The sequence below is a fragment of the Rhagoletis pomonella genome, unplaced genomic scaffold (assembly GCF_013731165.1).
Source record: "Rhagoletis pomonella isolate Grant_MI unplaced genomic scaffold, Rhpom_1.0 Rhpom_scaffold_00471, whole genome shotgun sequence".
In the NCBI taxonomy this organism is placed as follows: Eukaryota; Metazoa; Arthropoda; class Insecta; order Diptera; family Tephritidae; genus Rhagoletis; species Rhagoletis pomonella.
In genome coordinates, this window is record NW_023459025.1 from 1 (window position 1) to 24,994 (window position 24,994).

The window sequence follows — 24,994 nt, forward strand, 5'->3', positions numbered from 1 at the left end:
ATAGAGGACCTGGAGGCGTCCAGATTAGCGACTGCAGAATGGAAAAAAGGCAGTAAAAGAGGCAAAGAGCAGCAGCTACAAGAGAAGAGTGGAAGAACTAAATTGCGAACCGAACACCAAAGCTGCCTGGAACTTCATAAACAACGTCAAAGGAAGAAAATATACAAACCAAGAATGGGCCTCTGAGGACAACTTAAAATATTTGGAACACATTAAAAAACCAGGTAAGAACAGGCTCCACCACACGAACTAGACACACAGCAGGCACAGACAGTCAAGAATCGACGAACGTGACAAATTTAAATTTCACTGTAGAAAACTTTTTGCCTAAATTAAACAAGAAAAAGTCGACAGCAGGAGGACACGACAACATCACGTTCCAAATATTGAAAAACTTATCAGTAGAAACTCTACAAGAATTCCTGAAAGCCCTAGAAAACCAATTTAACAAAAACGAAGTTCCAAACACTTGGAGAAAAATAAAAATAGTACCAATACCAAAAGGGAACAGTGACCTAGAAGATTTTCGCAATTTTCGGCCCATATCACTGATATCTGTGGTTGCAAAAAGCCTCAACTTGCTCATCAAGGACGCCTTAGCAGAAGAAGTCGAACAAAAAAACATCATCCCTCCAAAAAGCTTTGCTTACCGAAAAACCCGATCTACAACAATGTGTCTGAATGAGATGTTACATCTAGTGGCCACCAGCAAACACAACAAGGAAAAAGTGGTCGTTTGCCTCCTGGATATAGCGGATGCATACAACTGCGTTGATCTCACAACTCTGCATCAAACATTGGTAGACCACAACGTTAACACAAAAATTGCAGATTGGATTCATAACTTTTTCGCATCACGGCAACTTAGTTTGGGAAAACATACAATAGAAGTAAACAACGGACTGCCGCAAGGAAGTTGCCTTTCACCAACTCTATTCAATATATATACTGCTAAACTTCACAACATCAACGAAGAGAAAACTCAGCTTTTCCAGTTTGCAGATGACCTGGCGATTGTGGTGCACAATAAAGATGAAAAAACAGCCATTATAAAACTAGCTTCCAAAATTGAGGAAATTCAGGCGATTTTAAACTCCCTACACCTAACACTAAACCTCAGTAAGACGAAATTTATGCTCATGACGGCAGGAAAAAGAAACAGATATTGCATAGAGGTAGGAGGCCACAAAATAGAACAAGTACACAATCTCAAATGGTTAGGTAGGACAATAGATGCAAATTCCACGATTAAAGAACATATAGGCAAGATCAAAAAAGACACAACTCCAGGCAAAAATCTACTTGCCAAATTAACGACGATAAAAGCAGGGTTAGTACCGAATATAGCCTTGAATCTCTTTAAAGTATTTGTAAGATCAAAAATTGAATACGCGAATACCAGTTACGCCAATGCATCGAAGGGATATAACAAACAACTGCAAACAATAGCGAATGAACCTCTAAGGCGCTGCCTTGGACTGCCTCCAAATACTCCTACACTGGCCAGATATGCGATTGCGTGTGAACTCACTCCATTGAAAAGAGCAGAATGGCTAACAGCAAAAGAACTCACCAAACAATGGTTTCTAAATCCTAGATTAAGAGCGGAACTGCTTAATGGTCAAAAGGTAAACTCTAGCTACAGTCATACCTACACCAAATTTAGGGGAATCTTTAATAAAATCAACACCAATGTGAAGTACAAAAACAGCCTCAAAATAGAAACTAGGGGTTCAGAGTTAAATATGTCAAAAAACAACTACTCTCACATACAGCTGCAGGCTATATATGCGGAAAAAAAGGCTTTAGCACAAAAAGACGGTTTTAGAGTGATATCCACTGATGCATCTGTTGGTGAAGGTAAGATCGGCTGTGCAGTTTATGACTTTAACAATAATGTTTCCTACCTATACAACATCAACGACAATCTCACCTCCACTAGTGGAGAAATTGTAGCTATTCTTCAAGCAATAGAACTGGCCAAAAAAAATACATGGAAAAAAATTTTAATTTTCTCAGATAGTTTGGCAGCAGTCAAAATGATTACTCACAAGCAGTCCCAAAACTTTCTAATAGCCGAAATCCATAACCAGGTTAGTAACTCTGAAATAGATAAACTAATCATTAACTGGGTACCAAGTCATGTAGGTATAAATGTCAATGAAAAGGCAGATATAGCGGCCAAAACAGCACTAGTACATGGCAAAGGTCTTACTGTTGATTTAACACCCCAGGAAGCCATTAGGAAAATAGGGTGTACGTTATGGAAGGAAACTATACAAGAGGTTAAAAAACAACTGCATCAACTGGGACCGAGATCTAATCGACAGCATTACGGCTACTGCACGGAAACCGTGGTTTAAGACCGATAAATATGGACTCAGACCCTACGATATCAAACTCATCAACAGACTAATGACTGGATACACGTACAATAAATCCTTTTTACACCTGATGCATAGCCACATTTCAAACATGTGTAATAGTTGTAACATCATAGAGACACCAAATCACGCAATCTTTGAATGCTCCAAATACAGGCAACTGAGAGACGATTTTCACATTTTTAAAAAATTTAATAACATAGACGAAGTCCTTACGACAAAAAATCCACAACATTTTCAAGAACTTATTTCGTTTATTTACAAAGCCAAACTTGACAAAGCGCTTTAAAAGTCAAAAAAAAAAAAGAATATGAGGTAGAGGGTTCAGAGACGTTCAAACAATATTAATTCTTAATTAATAAAAATAGGAAAAAAAAAAAAAAGGAATTGAAAAGTATAGTAAAAATTTGCAATCCTAAGACTGAACTAAAATTACAATGCGTCTAACCATTGTAAAAATCGCTTAGATACATATATATATGTAGCCAAAAGCACCCATCCATGTAATAATAATCATACTAGATGTTTTCAGAAAACTAAAAATTAGCATTCATAACAATGTGATCTATTTGTAAGAAGTACCCATATAAAACATAACAATGTACTAGTCATGACTTAAAATAGGCTGTGCCAAAAAAAAAAATAAAAAAAAAAAAATAAATAAAATTAAAGAATACAATTTTATGTAATCAATGTAAATATCATTTACTCTCATATATATACATGTCAATCAATGAACAACATTAAAATGTACAACAATCATAAACATTCACTCAAATGTACACTAAAACTATGTTCACATATCAATATTATCTCAATCAAAGCTCGTTTTTTAATCACCCCGTTTACACAGGCAAATCTCAGATTATTAGCCGTCAAATTTGTTGTGCTTGTTATTCTCACATCTCAAGGAAAAGTTATGTTTCTTCTCTGTGCCACCGTGATCACGTTTTTCTGCTATAATAAGCAATATAAATATATTTTAACTTAACATTTTATTAAAAATGCCTTTACAAACCTCTTTTACTTGCTAGCGTACATTTTTGTTTACTTTTGCATTTGGCGTTTCTCTTCTCTTTCGCAAAAACAATCGATAAAACTAGGATGGACACCGAAAAGTTATCGGTTAAATCTGAGATTATTTTATAATTACAGATTAACAAGGGACGAATTTTATATGGCTAATCTCTTGTTATAATTACAGATTGGGGTGTTAAGCTCGAAAATGAGGATAATCTACTTATATGTGAACCTAGTATAATACATCTCATATCATTTTGTCTAATCTATCGTTATCGATTAAGAATGCTCATAAAATTATACATTTCTCCTTGTCAACGACTACCTCCACCCTACCACAGCTGCTAAGGACAACGAAATTCCAAACTCAACCAATATAAATCACATCGATTTCTGTAAAATACAACACACCCGTGAATAATCTGGCACTGTAAGGGTAGCAATCAAGCCCTGCCATCATCACCTTCGGAAGGGAAGGATTCCAAAGTCACAAAAAAAAAAAAAAAAAAAAAAAGTAAAATGAATGGAAATCAAAAAATTAATGTTGTACTGGACTGTTATAGTGCTTGTGTGTAAAGTAAAGTGTTTGAAACTGATTTATAAATAGTAAAATATTCACAGCAGAATGTCAAAACAGTGCAGCAACTATTCACTTGCAAGTTTTTGCTAGTTTTGTGTTCAATAACTTTTTCTGCTAGTTTTCTCTTCTTCTCAATTTTACGCTCTATTTTGCTTTTACGCTCTCGCTGCAATTATTTACTGGAGAAGTTACTATACAAACCTATTGTTAAGCCAGATAAACGACAATTTTAGAAATTTAGCTATTCAGTATTGTTTTCCAGATTGCTTTCCGCAGAATGCCAGTGTTCGCGCCGCGTTGCCGCAGAATTCACCCCAGTACGTCATGAACGAAAGACACAAGATCACGTAAGAACAAGAGAGTGAAAAAAGTCGATTTTTTTAGCGGGTTCTACGCCATCTTGTTTCACTGGAAAACGAGCGAAAAGTAAACAAAGCAAAGAAAACAACGAAAACCATAATTAGCCAAAATTATTGTCAGCCACTTTAAACGCACAATTTAGGCAAAATGATGCAACAAAATGCTTTAAAATGTGTTGTCATGTTGAATTAACTCTTCTTTACTTGAATAAAAGTCTAAAATAGTGGTGCTTGTGATGTAAACAAACGCCCAGCTGACGAACCCGCTTTCGCAAACTTTTTTTTCAAAACCAGTTACAAATACAACGACGCGTTCTTACGTGATCTTGTATTTTTGGTTCATGACAGTACGTTCTTTGCACTTATTTACCAAAGAACGTAAATGTTGCCACAGATCTATCTAATATACAATTTTTTTAGTCTTTGATGTTTTCGTTAGTAAATAAATGCAAAGAACGTACTGTGGTGAATTCTGCGGCAACGCGGCGCCAAAGAACGTAAATGTACGTATGTATGTATTTACGTTCTTTGATCAGACTAAAAAAATTGTATATTAGATAGATCTGTGGCAACGCTAGACGGATGAATTTTAATGATTCCTTTTACTTCCGGTAGTGCATTCCAATGAGTTCCGTTAGTGCTTTCCAGAAAAATTCAAAATTCCAGCTAGTTTGACATTCTGTTTGAACTGACATCCTAATTTATTTATTGAACGTTTTTCATTCTATTATATTCGCTACTCAGCTTGTAAAATTTATACAAAAATTTTGGGAAAGTGAATTTACAGCTGTTAATTGCACATTTTCGCCTAAAAATTGTGATTAAATGGAGAATTTACAGAATATTTGTGATATTTTATTAATAAAAGTGTAGCAGAGAATGTTCGAGTTAATTAGAGGTGATTAAATTGCCTTAGGAACTTCCTAGAAATTGCGAAAATCGCATTAAGGACGCCTAAAATAGAACGCCAGCAATTATAGCAAAGTGTGGTGCTGATGATAGCGTAGTTGTGAAAAAAACTAACAGCCTACGAATAATACCATCGTATCATTTGTTAGTATGCACTTATGGGTAGAAAAGCTAAACATTTCCTTGCTTTACAAAACTATCTGTAAACAGACTATGGGAACGCAAATCAAGGCAGACTAAACGAGCCACAAGTCTCGCAGCCAACAAAGAAAAGTTTTTAAGCCATATGATTGCTGTCTGCGCCTACATGATTTAGTCTATGATTATACACATGTATGAGGAGACGAGGGTATTATACTAATCGTATCAGCACCAGAAGCATTATCAGCGATAGGCACGAGGCTGGGAGCGATACGTGGAAAGAAAAGTGTTCGTTCAACGACTCTAGACTTGTGGGTTAAGAGTAAAAGGTGCGAATTCTTCCCCTTTCCGTCCGTTTCACGTTAGTCGAAGAGCAGTTATCCAAATGGCTGCAATTACATATTTCGCAAAAGCAGACAACAAAAATACATTTAAAAGCGTAGTATTATAATTAATACAAATACCAAGACAGTGGTGAAAACAGCTGCGATATTTTCGCAAGATAAAGAAGAAAAAGCTCAAAACAGTCAGGAAAAAATACAAAGCATGAGCTAAATGCGTATCCAAAACCGAAAGGAAGGTCCCTTTCAAGGTTAAATTAAAAGCGTTTGCCCGTGGGAGGTCATCGTTAGGGCCCTGTCACAAGGTCAGTATTTATAACGATATCTGGATGAAAATCTATATGTATATTGATGGATCGCGCACGAATGCTACATGTTTAATATTTATCGCGTCAGTATTTGTATAATTTCTGTGCTGCACACTTAATATCGTAAGAAAAAATTTTTATTTTGGTCGAATAACTGTATAGATAATGCATTAAATAGTGTTTAAAATTTCCAATGTTAATTTAAGCCGTTTCAATTTGTTTTGTAAAGTTTTTAGCGCCGAGAGCGAAGGCAAAACGCATAGGTATGTTTTAGATATTCACAATTATGAGAGTACAAAATGTACTGACGAAATGTATGGATCGTGTTTTAAAAATGCTGCACTTTCATTAAATATTTCAAAAAAATGTAATACGTTCTTAATATTTTATTATTCGTATAACGATCCATCAATATTGGATGCTAGAACATCAATAAATATCGTGGTACTTGGATCACGCCAGTAAATATTGATCGCGAGACAGGACCCTTACAAATAAACAAAATTGTCCCCATAAACAGGTAAACTACAAAAAGGCTAGATAGTTAGCCTTGAAATTGCAATATTATAAAGTGAATTTGAAGAGAACACTCTTGTGAGTAAAGAAAATGGAGAAATTTCCACAGTGTGCCATTTGCGGTACAACACAGCAGTTATTGCGTTGTGCCAAATGTAAGACGATCTTCTACTGCTCCACGGCGCATCAGCACATGGACTGGCCGACACATAAACATTCTTGCCGTATGTTGGCGAAACAAAGAAATAATAATCGCATGCAACACCTGCAACAGGCGGTTGCTGCTACGACGTTAAACAACACGAACGCACTAACATTGCCCACCTCGAGTGGTAGCAATAGCACCTGTACCAATAGCACCAGCGATGTCGATGCTGGCCACCATCGCTGGTCATTAACCACGTCAAATGATGCTACTGCAGGCATTATAGGATTTGGACTTTTAGGCGGTAGCGAAAGTGCTGAAGTAGATCCGAGTATATTAACTACTGTGCCACCCATGGCTATAATGATGGGCAAGAATGAAAATGGCTGCGGAGGGGTTTATGAACGTTCAAATGTCGTGTCGAATGATGGCATTGATACACCAAATCAGATCCCAGATACTGGTGGTACAGTGACTAGTGCAAATTTAGTACAAGGCCCGAACGCAGCGACCACCGCTTGCATGCAACCGCAGTATCATCATGTAGATCAGCGTTTATTATCGCCACAATATCACCAACAGCAGCAACAGTTGATGCAACAGCAGCTGCAGCGTCAACAAATGCCACCCGCACAGGCACCGTATTCACCGTCATCGAATCTTAGCAGCCATAACGCGCATCACCAGTATGAGAAAAGCTTCAGCTGTCAAGTTGGCAGTGGTGGCGGTGTGGATGAAAATGCTTTTGGGCATGCAAAGTGAGTAATATTGATATTTGGAGTTTTTTTTATTATTTATTTGCAGTCTAAACCAAGGTTTTTGAAAGTGTAGGTTGATGATTTTTGTAGCGGCTAACACAACCCCGTCTAGATCGGCTACTCAATCGTTGGCGTCAAGCTCAACCAACAGAAGGCCCATGAAGCGTGCAGCTTTGATGGGGTTTGTCTATAGGGACTGAGGTGTTAGTTGAGAGGGATGTACATTGCATGTGAAGAGATGTCCCGATTCGTAGGACGTTTCTCCGCATGCCGGGCATAGCTTTAAATTTCTAGTTATAAATAATTTTTGATTCGGGACCAAATTTTCAGCACTCTTAAATCGTGTACGACCTACGTCTTCGGTTTTGTACCACCTATTTATGCGACGCGATATTTTCAGCATTACATTTATTAATTCAAAAAATGGGTGAACAACAAAACGTCGAATAAGCCCCACGTCCTTCAGTACCAACCAAGGTTGAATTCTTTTTGCAAATCTATTTGCATATGTATGTACACTGCCGGAACAAAGTATTGGCACAGCAAATTTTTGGACAATATATGCAACAATTTTTATTCTAATATTTTTCCGCCAATTTTGTATAAAAATATGGTTCATTCAACAACAAAAAACATAAAAATAAAATACCTAAACTTTGTGCAAATCTTGCGAAAATTCATCAAATTTTCATTAAAATTTTCAACTTTTTAATCAGATTATTTAGAATTTTTTTGAGTACGCAGGTTCGGAGTTAGTCAAAAATCGCGTTGAGTTTTGAGATTTTTTTTTTGTTGAAGGTGTTTTGCATTTTTTCCATATGAAGTATTTTCGAAAAAAAAATTTTGTATGGAAGAGACTGCATGAAAAAAATGCCAAAAATCAACGGTAATTCCTGTCTACTTAAAACTTGCGCTTTATTATCATAAACTTGGGCTACAAATCTGCATACTCCAAAAAATCTGATTAAAAAGTTGAAATTTTTCATGAAAATTTGCTGAATTTTCGCTAGTTTTGCACAAGGTTTAGGAATTATATTTTCATGTTTTTTGTTGTAGAATGAACTATATTTTTATATAAAATTAGCGGAAAAATATTAGAATGAAAATTGTTGCATATATTGTGAAAAATTTGCTGTGCCAATACTTTGTTCCGGAAGTGTACATAAAAGTGGTCCAAAAATGTATGTAAAAAAAATAAGGTCGGATTTTTAATGCCGGCACCCCCTAGGATTGTTCTATATCGAAAAAAATATACCCCTATTTTTTTATTCTGAAAAAAAAAAAATAAAAATAGGGAGTGCTCAAAGCTCTCAAAGTTTTCCATGTATTTTATATGGGGGAAAAACAATTTTTCGTAGAAATAGTGTAGAATTCTTGAAAATCAACAGTTTTCGATCGGAAAACTTTTCTTATCTTCAGGAGATTCCCAGTAATAATACGCAATTGTCTCTTTAACCATTTTTTCATAGTAACTATATTTTATAGGTCCTCCAAAACCCCTAGAAAATGCAATGGAAAAATCTTTAAGCATAAAAAATGGTTAAATAAACAATTGGATATTAATACTGGAAGTGTCCTGAAGAGAACCACAGTTTTCCGATTGAAAAACATTGATTTTTAAGAGTTTTATACCATTTCTACGAAAAATGGTTTTTTCTCAATTTAAATACATGGAAAACTTTGAGCGCTTTGAGCACCCCCTAAATATTTTTTGATTTCAAAATAAGTAGGGGTATATTTTTTTCGATATAGAACAATCCTAGGGGGTGCCGGCATTAAAATTCCAACTTAGTTTTTTTGGACCACTCTAGTGTCCATATGTATAATTTTTTTTGTAATAAATTTCAAAGACGTTTTCTCAAAAAGATTTTAAAATTTATTTGCCTTCGCACAAAGTTTTCAAATAAAAAATTAAATTTTAATTCCAATTTTTCGAATGAAGAATAAATTTTTATGGAATATAGTCGAAAAACTAGGGCTAAATTTAATCAAACTGCGTTTTCAGTTTTTCTCTCTTAAGTCAGTATGTTTGTTTTAGAGACCTGGAAATTTCAAGGATATAATTATTCATATGGGTACCAAATGAAAGAAAAAATCTTTAGAATTGAACGAAATTAAAATGTTTGTTGAATAAGGATGAATCATAAAACTTTATCCTTGACTATCCTTGACAATTTCCAAGCGTTTATTAAAATATATGTAAAGGACTAATATGTATACAGCCACATCGTTTGCAGTTTTACTATCATTCTTCCTCTAGATTTAGGAGTATAACGATTTTGTGGTGTTTTGAATTTTATGTTTGTTTGTTTAAATTCGTATTTTTAGGTTAAATAGTTTTTCCAAAAGAAGGTCGTCAATATATTTGCTCAGTTATAAGCCTTGCCACGCGCTTGAAAAAAGTATCAGCTACCAAGTAGAAAAAGTGTCACAAAGTGTCAAAAGCAAACAAAACCGCTATTGGTTAAACTTTTATTTGAAAAACAAATAATAAATAAAATTTTATAATTAAATCCTCAGTTATAAAAAAAAATTATATTAGTTTGCTTTAATGAAAACAGAGAATCTGTATGCTTATTTGCATAACGAAAAACAATCCCTAAACCACACAAAATCATAGCGCAACGCGAGACTTGTACAAGTCAATATTGTGGAAATTACTACACAATAAATTTGCGCTAAGCTTATTTTGGAGAAACCTTGCTCATTTAAATATGTGCAAGAAATATGAATGTGCGTTGTATATTTTGATAGTTTCAGCCTTAAAACGAAAAAATGAATATTAAATAAAAAATTGTATTTTTTTCTACGCTCTTATACATATTTTACAAGTAGACTAAAAATAGCGCGGTTGTTTTATTTATTTATTTATTTATTTGTTACAGTTACTTGCGACTTAAAAGTACAGATAGATATTTTTGATATATAACAAAGTATGCGTATATGTAAGTTTAAATTTTCAATTACAAAGCTGTTTATGTTTCTAAACGATCAAATAACCTATATAAATGTATATTGTCTAACTAGTTGGGTAGCTGGCGAGGCCTAGTCTCCAGTCTGTCTTTACATATGTACTATGTGCAGCGTGCGGAAAGACTTTGTTTCCGCTCCGCGTTGCTCACGAGTTGATAGTCACGGTCGGAAAGGCCGAGTTTCCGATCCACGTACCCGTCGTCATTAATATGCAAACCCTGACGCTGGATTCCGTGATGTGAGGCGGGCGGAAACGCCTAGTTTCCCCTCCGCGTTATGGGCGGGCTGTTGGGCATAGTCGGAAAGACCGAGTTTGCGATCCATGATTAATTAAACTATTGGGTATTATTATTGCAATTCTCCTCAAGAGGACCAGAGTTTTCATATCCAAAAATATTAATTTTCAAGAATTCCATACCACTTCTGCGAAAAGTTGTTTTTTCGCATATAAAATATAGGGAAAACTTTGAGCGCTTTGAGCGACCTCTAAATAATTTTTGATTTAAGAAAAAAAAAATGGGTTATATATTTTCGGCGTAGAACAATCCTAGGGGTGAGAGCATTAAAATTCCAACCTTACTTTTTTGGGCCATCCTAATGTTGATTAAGCTAAGTTATATTTTTACCAGTTTAAGCTGTTTTTCATTTGTCTATTTAATGTTTTTATTTTTTATACCTTTCATGAGCATGAAATGGTATTATAACTTTGGTCCGATGTTTGTAAGTACCAGAATAAGAAGAGATAGCCCCATTAAAATATATACTTAAATGATCAGAACGGCGACCTGAGTCGATTTAGCCATGTCCGTCTGTCTGTCTGTCCGTCTGTTTGTATGCAATCTAGTCTATCAGTTTTCGAGATATCCGGATCAAGTTTGGTAGGTGGGTGTATTTTTATAATGTATTAATCATTTGTCGGAACCGGAAGAATCGGACCACTATAACATATAGTTCCCATACAACTGATTGTTCAGATATGGGTTTTACTGTAAAACTCCTTTATTTGGACAGCTATAACCGATAAATTTCGTAAGCTATTTTATAAATAATAATACAAAGTCTACTAGAAAATCGTCAAAACCTATGCTGCATAATCTTAATCTCTTGTACCACTGATTGATACCAGTTTTTGCGATATATGTATCTCCTTTATGTAGGAAGCTAAACCCATTAAATTGTGTTACCGGTTTACGTATATAAGATATATCTTCCATACCTCTGATATGATATGATTTTTTGTATATGTATCTCCTCTATCTATGCCTGCTTTGAATATATAAATTTATTCAAATGCAGTAATCTGTTAAAGTAAAATTATCAGATGCTCATGAAAAGTATGAAGCCTTCGGCATGGCCGAAGACAGCGCTGCTCTTACTTGCTTTTATAAAAGTTTAGCACATTGCAAAACCAGCGCCACTTAAATCTACATTTCAAAATTTATCAAAATTAAACAAACTTTAACTATTACACCCAACAATTTTTAACTTTTAATAAAAAGTTTTTTATGTATGCAGTTTTATTGCCCTTTAAATTTTAGTAGTTAAATTCGCAAGTTTTAAAGCGCTAGAAAATCGCATTGATTTTTAATAATTTGTTTGGCTGAAGGCGTTGAGCGTTTTCTCCCATATAAAGTATGCTCGCCAATTAGCAAAACAAAATATTAAAAATCAACGCGACTTCCCAGCGTCTTGAAATTTTCACTTTTACCTACTTAAATTTAATGGGATGAAAAACTGCATACATAGAATTTTTCTAAAAATGCTGAATAAAAAGTTTAACATTTTTGGCTGTTATTGTTTGGCTGTTAAAGTTTTTCAATTTTTACAAATATTTACGCAGTTTGAAAAGTGGATTTCTCTGGTGCCGTGGATTTATGTGCTAGACTTTACACAAAAGACATTAAATAAAGAAAACCAAAACTGGCCACTTAACTTAATCAGCTGATCACAGGGGTATATAGGCAATGGGCGAGAACGCGCGTTTCCTCTCCTCTCCTGCGACCACCTCAACAAACAAATAAAGCTTATCAAACCTGTAAACCTACCTCTGACAACTGTCCCATCCGTAGCTGTCACGGGTTGGACATGCTTCGCTGTTGAATTATTCTTAACTAACTATGTGGAAACGAAAATGCAATTGTGGTAAATATTTAAATGAACTTTTAAATAGAACAACTTTTACCTTTTTTTGTTACGGGTGGACAAGACCAATACTGCTTAATAATAACTCATAATATAGTTAAAGCACTCACACAATTTAATATACATATAACACAATTTTATTAAAAGTAGATGTATTCTACTATATATTTATCTTACCAAACAATTGATTATGAATGTTGTTGTTGTTGAATCGTAAATTACACTGGTTTACAGCCTATGTAGACTCGCCCGCTGATTCCGAATAATTTAATTTTTTAAGTTAATTTTTTATTTTATAGATAGGTTTTCAAGATATTTTCAATATACCGTTATTCAGCTTAAAACAAAAATAGTTCCACTTAATCACGTATGTCTTACGAACCAATCTAACAATCGTAATACGAAGTACAGCAAATGAAGCCAAGAAAATTCTCCATAAACCGTATGTACTCGTTTTTTTCGATAGGCCTCAGAGTTTCTGAGAATTTAATAAATCACTCCAGATTTTTTTTTTTGAAAAAATTGAAACAAGTTCAAACTTTAACAGGGGGAAAATAAAAAATGTTTTTTAATCAATTTACTAATGAAGAAAATCGATGGATGGAAAATTGTATGAGTTTATTAAATGCATAATCTTATATATAAAGTTGCAAAAGTGATGTAACACATTTACTCAAAAACCGATTTGATGAAATTTTCACAGTTTGTTAAAACGTGTATGGAGCGTTTTCCAGTTATGTTTGTTTGCTATATCGTATAGCTCCGTAGTTACGGTCAAAAATGTGAACACTACGTTTTGCCCATATAATAACCAGTATAAGAAAAAATAAAAGCAAATAGAACTTCTACATATAAACTAACAAAGAGAAGGTTCACGTATAATAACATAACAATAAATAGAAATAGAGTATCGCCAGCTGTTTGAAAAATTTCGATTAATTAAATTGATACAGAAATTAAGTACAATGTATTACAACTTGGATGTCGAATTAATGAGGTTTAAGAATGCTTAATAGAAAATATTTTAGAAGAGGGTCGCCACATTTCTTTAAATTTTAATTCGATTAAATTAAGAAGATAAATAACATATAATATGGATATATAACAAGAGAGGCTTAAAAAAGCTTGATTTCCAAAAAATATTGAAGAGTGTTGTTATTTGCTTGAAGTAAGGTCGTTTCAGAAAGCTTGGATTGGAAAATATTTTTACAGAGGATTGCCACCTGATGGAAAAATTGTATCCAATTAAATTGGAAAGATAAATGGAATGTTACAATTTTAGTATCAAATGAAGTCACTTAAGAAATCCTTGATTTAAAAACATTTTTCATTAGCGTTATCACCAATTTAAAAAGTTAAGACCAAAAATTTAAAATTAAATGAATGATTACGATATGGATACCAAGCAAAAGGCATTTGAAAAAGCCTTAGTAGATTGAAAAAATTGCACATACTTTAATCTATAATATCTATAAAAATGGATGCCACTGATATTAATTTTTATACTGAGGGTTTGAGTAGTAGAGTTTAAATAAAAATTTTGAAATATTTTAGAGACAAATTCTGAAAAAAAAGCTACTCATACAAACGTAAAAAATAACAAACACGTTAAAAATATTAAAATATCGGATGAAAGGTCTTTAAAAATTCCTTTATTCCTCATTTCTTTAATATTTTATAACTTTTATTACAATGCCAGGGAAAAGATTTGCTTACATCGGTCGGGGAAGTTAATAAAATAAGCGATGAAGCTACCTTAGATGAATACTGATTACCGGTGAGCGATGGAAAACTATATTAGTATGTCCAAATTATATTCGAAAGTGACTTAAAATGAGCGTTAATCTATCTAGATTTACAAAAAAAACATATACATACATACATATGTACGTTCACCTCTGATATTCATACATATTTCAACACACACACAACAAGGCGTGGCCGGGTAACTCTAGTTAATAATCAGCCTCATTGCGAGAGCCGTGTAGAATGCAAGTCGTTTTTCGAGAGTCGAATTGTATCGAAAATTTCATGTCATTGCCTAAAATTTCCATTCGACTAGTGTATTAAAATGGAAACACTTGGCAGCACTGCATAGTTTTCGACGATTTTCCATAAAATGAAAATGCAAGCTAAATTTTGCAAATCCATCGAGTGTTTTACTACTGGATGGGTATACATTCAGAAAATGTTAACAAAGGCCGGGCTAGTTTCGGCTGTCGCACGGTGCTATTGGTAATGTTTAATACCAGTCTGACAGTTGACCGTATTCTTATTACCGTAATATTACCTACTTAGCGGTCACTATGGCCAACAAATTTACGCTATGTTCTTGCTCAACAATTTTTAGGTTTTTATTTCGTCTTATTTAGTTTAGTCAGCTTATTTTATTTTATTGCCTTTTAGTTTACTATATTTCATTTTATATAGAATTTAAATTTTTTTTCTATTCATTCATTCATTGAACTGCATTTATTTCGTACATTTTTTTTCTTATGTACATATGTACATACATATGTATTTTATGTCGTAACAACATTTTTATTACCACCATTTCAATGTCTTCAAAGATAATCTGCTACGTGAGGAATGCTTGTTAGCGCCTCGTTGTCATATCGCCCCGCAAACATGTTGATTTATTTGGCGTTGCTTGTTTTGCTTGCTTTGCTTGCACTACTCTCAGGCCATTATTGCACACTCAAAGTTGCTCTTTATTTGCACAATTCCTCCTCTGAGTGATGAATCTCCGATTTTATGATTATAATTAAATATTTGACTTGTCGATTAGATTGCATTGGTAATCGCTTACCGCGCTGCATTTTCAATTATCGTATCTGCTGATCACATTTGATTATATCTGCAGCAAACTAGTTTCCCGTGGCCTAGCAGATTATATTTAGTTACAATTGCATATATACATATACAGTTGTCCACAAAATAATAGGAGTGGGATATTTTAACCTGTTTTGGCTATTTGTCTTTAGTTTATTTAATGTTTCGTATTTTTTTGTAAAAGCCTAGCTGGTAATACAACAAACACCATATAAATTTACATTTTCAAGTTTGTACAAAAATTATAAAAATTCTGCAAATTTTCACCAAAATTTCACACTATTTAACCAGAATCTTTAGAAAATATGTTGGTATGCAGTTTTGTAGCCCATTCAATTCTAGTCTGAAAAAGTGCAAGTTTCAAGCTGCTAAAAAATTCCGTTGATTTTTGAGAATTTTTTCGGTTGAAGGTGTTTCACGTTTTTCCATACAAAGTATGTTCGACAATTTTCTTTTATATGGGGACAGTGCCAGCAAAAAAAATTGCCAAAAATCAACGGAATTTTTTAGCAGCTTGAAACTTGCACTTCTTCAGACTAGAATTGAATGGGCTATAAAACTGCATACCAGAATTTTCTCTGAAGATTTTGATTAAAAAGTTTGATATTTTGGTGAAAATTTACAGAATTTTAATAATTTTTGTACAAAGAATGAAATATGAATTTATTCGTTGTTTGTTGTATACCCAGCTTGACTTTTGTATAAAAATAATAAACATTAAATAAACAAAAGACAAATAGCAAAAACTGACCAAAATATCGCACTCCTATTATTTTGTGGACCACTGTACATACCTACATGTACATACATAAGCTATTTAAAGCGATGTATGGAAGTACTTATTTATGTACGTATTTAAATTTTTGATGAGCTGGACCAACCTCAAGCTGACCTCGCATACTTAAAATAGCAAAAAAAGGGGAGGCATTTTTCCTACAGCTCACCTGTGCGAGTGCTTTACGCGTGCCTGTATGCAATACACCAATTACCCATTTATTTCTAGCACATACATATGTACATATGTATTTATGTATGCACGTAAATATTTCTATTTGTATTCTTAAAAATCGTGTTATTAACTTTTATTATTGTTGTAAACAAGTTTTTTTGCCGTTTAACATCCAGCCAAATGCTGCTACATATTGTGAAAAATTAAAACATTTTCGATGCAAAAAACAATGTTTAAAGTTCCTGCATATAAATGAAACCGTTCATATGTCAATTTTTGCCTTTCGGGTTTCTATGTGCATCTGTTATATCCATATTTGATCCATCTTCTATTCAGTATCACATTTACAGGTTTTCAAATGATCAAAAATGCATATTCAATTTTTTAATTGACCAAAACCAATTTAAACATTGCATACAATTTATTTAAAACCTTTAAAATACCAAAAATTTACATACATATGTACAGTTTTAAAATTACCCAAAGTATATCTTTAACTTTTTATGTCCTTTTTTATTCCACTTTTTAAAAATTGTGCCCACTTTTTCAGTATCAGTTTACATGTCCTGTTTTTAAATGACTAATAATTTATGGCCAGTTTCGAAAAGATCCAAGATTTACCTTAAGTTTCACTTGATCAAAAAGCTTTTAAATGATCCAAAATTTATGTTCATTGGTTTATGTAAATGCCAATAATTTATGTTCAGTATGCAAATAAGTAAGCCAAAATGTATGCTCAATTTTTAAGCGACCAAAAATTTATCCTAAGTCTTTAAACAAGCAAAAAATATATCCAGTTTCTACATTTTCAAAAATTGATATGCAGTTAAAATTAAATAATAAAAATGTTTAAAAGCACCTTTATTGAAAAATGGTTTTGAATAGGGCTGCCGTTTTGTTTTTTTTTTGAATGTAATAACTATGGCAGAAAATTTTAAACTTTTACTTCGAATTGCTTTTTCAGAGTTTCCAAGCTTAATTTTAACGACCATGCTTATTTCAATTGCTCTCTCTCTTCACAAAAAAGTTTAGAAAACCATAGTAGTAAATTCCTTAAGAACTCCGTGCTGCCTAAGATAATTTGGCTCAATAAACTTGGCATTCTTGGGCGTTTTTCTTTATTTGTGGAACTAAAGAAATGTTTATAAATAATAACATAAAAAAGGATTTAGTTTTTGTTAACTCGTAACTTCTCAATTGCATATCTGCTTGGATAAAAAAAATTTAAAACCAAATGCGTGTCTCTACGGGAAGACATTGATGTTATTGAAGAGATTAAAAATGATTAACTCAAATGGAGAAAAACGAATATTTAAAAAGGATAAAGTTCAGTTTTGAAAATAAATTTAGGATTTATTTATATTACTTTCAATAATAGTAAAAAGTTAACAACTAAATCGATACATTAACACCACTGGAAATACGAAATTTTGCATTCCGTCCAATCCCTGAATTAAACAGAAGTAAACACCAAACATTGAACTGTACTTACATATATATTTGTTGTTTTTGTTTTTTTCGAGCATATTTGCAAGCATATTTACTAATGTTTTATTGCTTATCTAAGCGCTTAAAATTGCCTTTTTCTTACTTATCTTCTTCGGCCCTGATAATAACTAGGGGCAACCCTTTTGTTTGTTTGTTAAAAAAATACATATGCTTTAATTTTGTGCAATACTGTACATTTGGCCGGCTGCATTACGCGTTCAAGTGATTAGTCATTTATTGCGCATTTTCCTAGTATCGCTGCCACTTATCTCTGGCATTGTCTGCTTGCATGGCGTTTGCGCTTTTTCCGAGTGCAAAAGCTTAATACTCCACGTAGTACTGCAGCGTGTACTTGACATCAAATGCATTTCTGGGAATTCACCGCACAAATTACAATACTTGACATTATGATATTGACAATAACAATTGGCTGTTATGTATGTAGAATTAGATACATACATTCATGTATGTCTGGACATAAATCAATATAGAAAATGAATAAGTAACAATGATGTCTACACATTTATGAGTTTATGTAACTTTACATTTGACTTATAAGTACCAATTCTAAGAAAAACACTTATCTTCGTTTATTTAAAAAAGTTACAAACCCATTTCTGATTAACACTTTGCGGGTTTTCTAAGCTTGCCTAATACCATGTTCTGACCGACATCGAAAACATGTTTTCGTTGGTAAAACTGGTTTTCGACCTAAAACTTGTGTTTTCGTCCATGTAAAATCTGTCAAACGAAAACTAGTTTTCGCAGAAAATCACTTGAAAACTAACGTTCCACTCATTCCAATCGGTGTCTGCACTAGTTTTTTTCGATTATTTATCGAAGTGAAAGTAATATTTTATCATCTTTAATACGTCATTTCGGATTTATTGTTAATTGGCTGGCAAAAATAAAGTAAGCATGGATTACTTCCAAGGTTGTTAATGAAGAGAAATTGAAGGAAAAGTATTTTGGTTTTGTTTTTGTGTAGCAAAACTGTAAACAAAGGATGAAAGAAATGTCAATGAAAACACCAAGAGTCGGTGTGAACAGCCTTCAGCCCACAATCCCAAAACTCGTTTTCAAGGTGTTTTCGTTGTCGGTCAGAACATGGTATAAGCGAAAACTCAGCGAGCTAAACCGTTGTCCATAAACTTCACTTAGGGCATATTTCAAATGAATATTTAAATGGCACTTAGTTTTGGATTGTTATTTAAATGCCTTTAACTTTAGTTTGGATTTCAGATCAACTTTATTTAAATATGCCAAACAAGTGGCAACACTATTGCTTGCTCCTTGAAATTGTTATTGCATTTGATTGTTTGTTTACATGTTGTATTGCACAGCTGATTGTTCTTTGGCAAGATTGATAAAACAAGCTACCTATCAATCTTGGTTGTTTAGTAAAAACACAGGGTTGCATATCTCATAATTAAATAGCCAATATTGGCCATTTAATTGCAGTTTAAATGTATGATCTGAAAACGAGTTGTTGAAGTTAATCAACAATCTCCTTAATAGGCCATCTGAAATTGGGCCATAGTCAATAAAGTTGAATAAGATCGGTTTTGCATGATTTTAATCTACATTATTTGTGGAATTTATTCTTGATCATATTTGCTTTCTCAGGATTTTGAACGGTTTTGGCGATATTTGAGATTATATTATGAAAACAACAAATTTTTTTCTACCTAGGGCATCTTTTAGTATTACTCGTCCCCTTTAAAATTCATTTTAGTTTGTGCGATTCGATTTTTCTTTCTCGAGATAAGTATACCAGTTTTAATGTGCCGTACTTCGGTACTACTTCGTAAGCATGAGTAATCATGACATGTTCAATCGTTATGAAATCGAAAAAGTTTTGTGTATTGATTTATACTTGTAAGTATTGTTTATTTCTTTAATTTTGTTAAATACGAACTGTTATGGAAAAAAGTATCATTTGATAAAAAAAATAGTGCTTTTATTGTGGTTACACGCTATTTTTTCCAAGTTTTGGTGCTTTTTGAAACTCAAAAGTTGGAAACACTGCTTAAATAGCTTTAAAACTGAAATGTCTAAAAGAGGAAAGCCACAGATTGAAAAATATTTCAATAAAAAATTTTAATTAATTACCATAGAATAAACATTGGGTCAGGTGAGTATTTACATGAATTTCTTTAGTATTAAGTTATAAAAAAATATAAATAGAGGTGGGAACCTTCATAAGTTATTTCTGTTTAAAAGCTATTATTATTAAAAATTATTAACCTTTCCATTTTTTATTTACCTAAATCACCTAATTTACCCACCTAAATTATTCCTTAAAAATATATGACATCCGCATTCACATCCGCATCTGCGGATGTTAGCTTTTAAACATCTGCATCCGCATTCGCATCCGCGGATGTCTAAAATTCCACATTCGCAACATCCCTAATATAGACATCAATAACCAACGAGTGACCGCCTCTTTGGTTTTGATAAATTTTAAGTGGCATATTTAAAAAAAAACACTGTGGTGCAGTGGTTAGTAATGCGCGCTACCATTCCGCAGGGCTTGGGTTCGGGCCCAGTTTCCGACCAACATCAAAAAATAATAAAGAAAACAGTTTTTTTTTTTTGTAAAAGCGTAGAAAGTGTATTATGCCATGAAAAAGAGCTTCATATAAACTGTAGGTCCCAGCACTTTGTGTGACAATATCAAAGACGTACGCCACAAATCAGAGGAGAAGCTCGGCCAAACACTTACCTATCGTGTAAGCGCCATTCTGTTACTATTATTATTTAAAACTAGTAAGAAAGTCTAAGTTCGGGCCGAAAACTACCGCTGCATGGTAAGCAGGGGTAGTTTTACACATATTTTAAACATCTTGGATAGAACGTTCAGTAAGACATAATGAGATAAACTTATATAGTCATGTGTGGGCGGTATCACACCCATTTCCAAAAATTTCAAATAATATTACTTCTTTACAAGGGATTGTTGTTAGTATAAATTTTTGGTAAATTTGCGTCCTTGAATTTCGAAATATCGAAGTTTCAAGCAATTCTGAAAATTACCGTTATATGAAAAGTGGCCGTAATTTTAGTCACAATAACCATACCAAGTTTGGTACAAATTGGTAGAACGGTTACCGAGATACATATGTATATGTGATGTGAGCGGTGCCACTTCAAAAAAGGAGGAGGTTATCAATTCGTCGCAATATATCTATATCTATATATATATATGTTTTTTTTTAATGCATGTTTCCGCATAACTTTGGACCACGTTAAACGATTTGTACAATTTGTATCATTCCATCGTGAGGAAATAAATACGAAAATTATAAAAAAAACGCCTGAAATATTCAAAAGGTTTGGAAATAGGATCAGTTCAGCGCTTTCGTCTTGACCTGCGGGCTGTGTCGGAGCCACAGCCTCTAATCTTAAACGTAGAATACGTGATATTATTAAGAGAACATTCAAGATAAAAACTGGAAATTTCACTTAATTGAATTCGGTAAGTAAATCAATACAAATATAAAATATTAATAATTGGAAGCATACCCACAATAACTGAAACCATACGTGCCATCAGCTAATAAATATATTCCTGACGGGTATCTTCTGAGTTAATATTAGATCAGCGTTGTCCCTCACTATTTCGAGCTAGTTTTCGCATTGTCTTCGTTTCAGAACTTGTGTATAAGTTAGCTAAATTGGACTTTTCAAACCTGTAGCAACCCTGCCAAATAGGTATAGTTAAGAAACAAACAAATCTCTTCCGACAAACATTGTGACACTTATTTTATGTACCTAATGAAGTACATAAGTTTAATTTGTTTGTTTTTTTAATACGTGGCAACCCTCCTAAATATAGTTAACACATACGCCCTTTTAAATCCATTTCATTTTATACCTATCTTTTGGTAATTCCTTTAACTCATTAAATACTTTTAGTTTACATTTTTAAACAGGTGACAACCCTCTTTAATATGCTAAATGTTCAAACCCAAAATTTCTTAATACTATTTCGTTTGACGCCCATATTTTAATATTTCATACAGTAACTTATGAATAATATAAATAACTGTTAAATATGTTTTCAAAGTAAAACTTTGTTAAACCTTTTCCGTATAGCACCCACATTCTTCCACATACCTAGATCATCTAATTCTCTTAATTCAAGTTCTAATTAAATTTTAAAAAGAGTGGTAAACCTCCTATACACGTGTTTTGGCGATAAAGTTTCTTCAAAGCCATTTGGAGTGATACTCATATTGAAGTAATTTATTTAACGTATTGTATAGATTGAAACTATCTTTGGAAATACATAGGTGGCAGCTCGCTTGAAAATATTTTCAATTGTTGTTATTGTTTTATATTCACACCACAACCTCTTTCGTCTGACACTCATATCGGGTTACATATTTCAATTTTCTAAATGCTTAATTTAAGTTGAACTTGATTTTGTAAACGGGTGGCATTTTAATTGATATCTATATTGTAGTAACTAATTTTATATCCAATAAACTTAACTTTGTAAACAGGTGGAAACCTGGTTTAAAAAATGTTCAAACTAAAATGTTTTTAACCGTTTTTCCTCAAACACCCGTATGGTGATACATATTTAAATTGTCTAATTCTATTAATTCAAGTTGAATTTAATTTAAATCAGGTGGCAACCCTCCTACATATAATTAAAAATAAAGCCTTTTTACAACAATTTCGATCGATACTTACACTATAAAAAATCTGTTTAAAAATGCGACTATAAAGCGATTATATTTTTGTTTATTTTTAAAATTTTTGGTAAATTTACACGATGAATATGTATTTTTCTCGTTTACACATTTTTGTGTGTAAAAATCCTTTTTGTTAGCGGATCTACACAATTCTACGGGTGAAATCAAACAGCAGATGTGTATTTTTTAGCTTGTACACACTTACGTAGTAAATTTACGCACACCACAGCAGCTATATTAAAGTTAAAAAAGTCAGAAATTTAAACAAACTATTCGTTTAATAATTGAGCATGTATTTTCCCGAATAACAAGGTAGGAAATAAGTAACCTACATTTTAGTTAGGAAATTTACACAATTTCATTTTAGAGTGTACATACATATGTTGTAATAATTGATTTAATTTATAAATAATTTGAAAATAATTTTCATTAGGCACAACTACATACATACATACGTATGTTGCGATTAAGTTATAAATATTTCCCCGGAGCTGCGCCCTCTGTTACTGAAAATCCGAAATACACAACACACACTTTTTGTCTCTTTCTTCTCACTTCCAGCGCGTGACGAAGTGGTTTTGTATGAAAAATCATTTATACCCACATATTTGATTTAAATAAACATACTTAGATAATATCAACTAGTACTTCCGATATACCAAACGAAAGGAAAAAACCTGCATTTTTGACCAAAGAAAACAAAAAACAAAATCCTTCGAGCGGTTTTCGACCCGTTTCGTAATTGCTTGCCTTAAAATGCTCCATTTCTGTGTAATTTTTATAAAATTTGAACACAATAATATTTCTATTGCCCCAAAGAACTTACATTCCGAAATGAACCGTTGTTTCAGGCGATTTTGTCCGGAGGATTGTTGTTGCGAGGATTCTGTGGGGAATGTATAACTGCAACTGGTTGCAGATGATATTTGGTTTTCTTAACTTGTTAAGACCGGTTTTAGGAGGGGCAGATTTTTGTGCGGGGTATTTTGTCCGGGTGACTTTAAGTAAGCCCTACAGCAAAGCGTGGATGCTTAAAATTATTAAACTTAAATGGTTAATTCTTTTTTTCAAAAAAGTTCCCATTGCTAATTTTTTACGTATATTTTTGGAGTGAAATTTCTTTAGCGGCGGTTGGTTGGTTGTGAGTAAATTGGCAAATTCAACGGAAATTGCACACGGAAATGGTGCAACGGAAATGATGCAACGGAAATGGTTGGGGCTGAAATAAGTGCTTCTTGTGTGTATGCATATGGTATTAATTTAACTAAAATCTACTGATAAAAGGTTAAAGAATAACACTTAGAAAAAAGCCAATACAAGAATGACGGTAAAGGTGACTACGTACATAGATAAAGAAAAGGATAAATGCAAAGGCAAAAATAAAAACAAAAACAGAGATGCGTAAAGATAAAGGCAAAAATGAAGGCCAAGGTAAATTTAAACACTTTACTTATATATATCAGGGCAACGGTGAAGGGGAATATGTATGTAGATGAAGAAAATGATGAACATAAAAGTAAAGACAAAGAGGAAGATGGGGATACCGATAAAAGTAAAGATGAAGATGGGGAAAGAAAGATTAAAATAAAGGTAAATTAAGAGGAAAGGATATAGAGAGAGACACAGAGACTCAACCTGGGAATTATTTTGGGATTTTAGAAATTTTCGGAATTCTCGGGTCTTATCGATATTTTTATCGGTTTTGTAATCGACATTTTTATCTATTTTGTTATCGATATTTTTATCGATTTGTTATCGATTTTGTACTCGATATTTTTAACTATTTTGTTAGTGATATTTTTTATCGATACTTTCTATCGATTTTGCTAAGGATATTTATTGATTTTGTTATCGATATTTTTAAATATTTTGCTAGCGAAATTTTTATCGATTTTGTTATCGCTCACTTTATCAATTTTGTTATCGATATTTATCGATTTTGTTATCGATTTTGTTATGGGTATTTTTCGATTTTGTTATCGATATTTATTGATTTTGCTAACGATGTTTATCGATTTTGTTATCGATATTTATCGATTTTGATATCGATATTTATCGATTTTGTTATCGATATTTATCAATCTTGTTATGGATATTTTTATCGATTTTGTTATGGATATTTTTATCGATTTTCTTATCGATTTTGTTATGGATATTCGTTTCGAGTTTCTAATAGATTTTGCTACTAATATATTATCGTTTTCGCTATCGAAATTTGTATCGATTTTGTTATCGATATTTTTATCGGTTTTGTTATCGATATTTTATTGCATGTTCTATCGATTTTGTTATCGATAGAGTATAAAGATAAAAATTAAGATAATGAAAAACAGAATAACATAAATGTAACTAGAACGAACAGAGGTATAGGTAGGGATCTAGACGGAAAAAAATATAACCATAAACAAAATCAGATGTATGTATGTACGTATGTACATATGTA

At 32.8% G+C, this 24,994-nt stretch overlaps 1 protein-coding gene across 1 annotated transcript in view; it reads left to right on the forward strand.

Annotated features, from left to right (window-relative positions):
- Positions 1-5,028: 5,028 nt before the first annotated feature.
- LOC118750953 overlaps positions 5,029-24,994 on the forward strand; it is a 73,519-nt gene continuing 53,553 nt past the window's right edge. The window contains exons 1-2 of the mRNA XM_036485706.1: positions 5,029-6,039; positions 6,563-7,461. Of these exons, the coding sequence (XP_036341599.1) occupies positions 6,650-7,461 (812 nt within the window). The 5' untranslated portion in view covers positions 5,029-6,039; positions 6,563-6,649. The remainder of the gene's footprint in view (positions 6,040-6,562; positions 7,462-24,994) is intronic.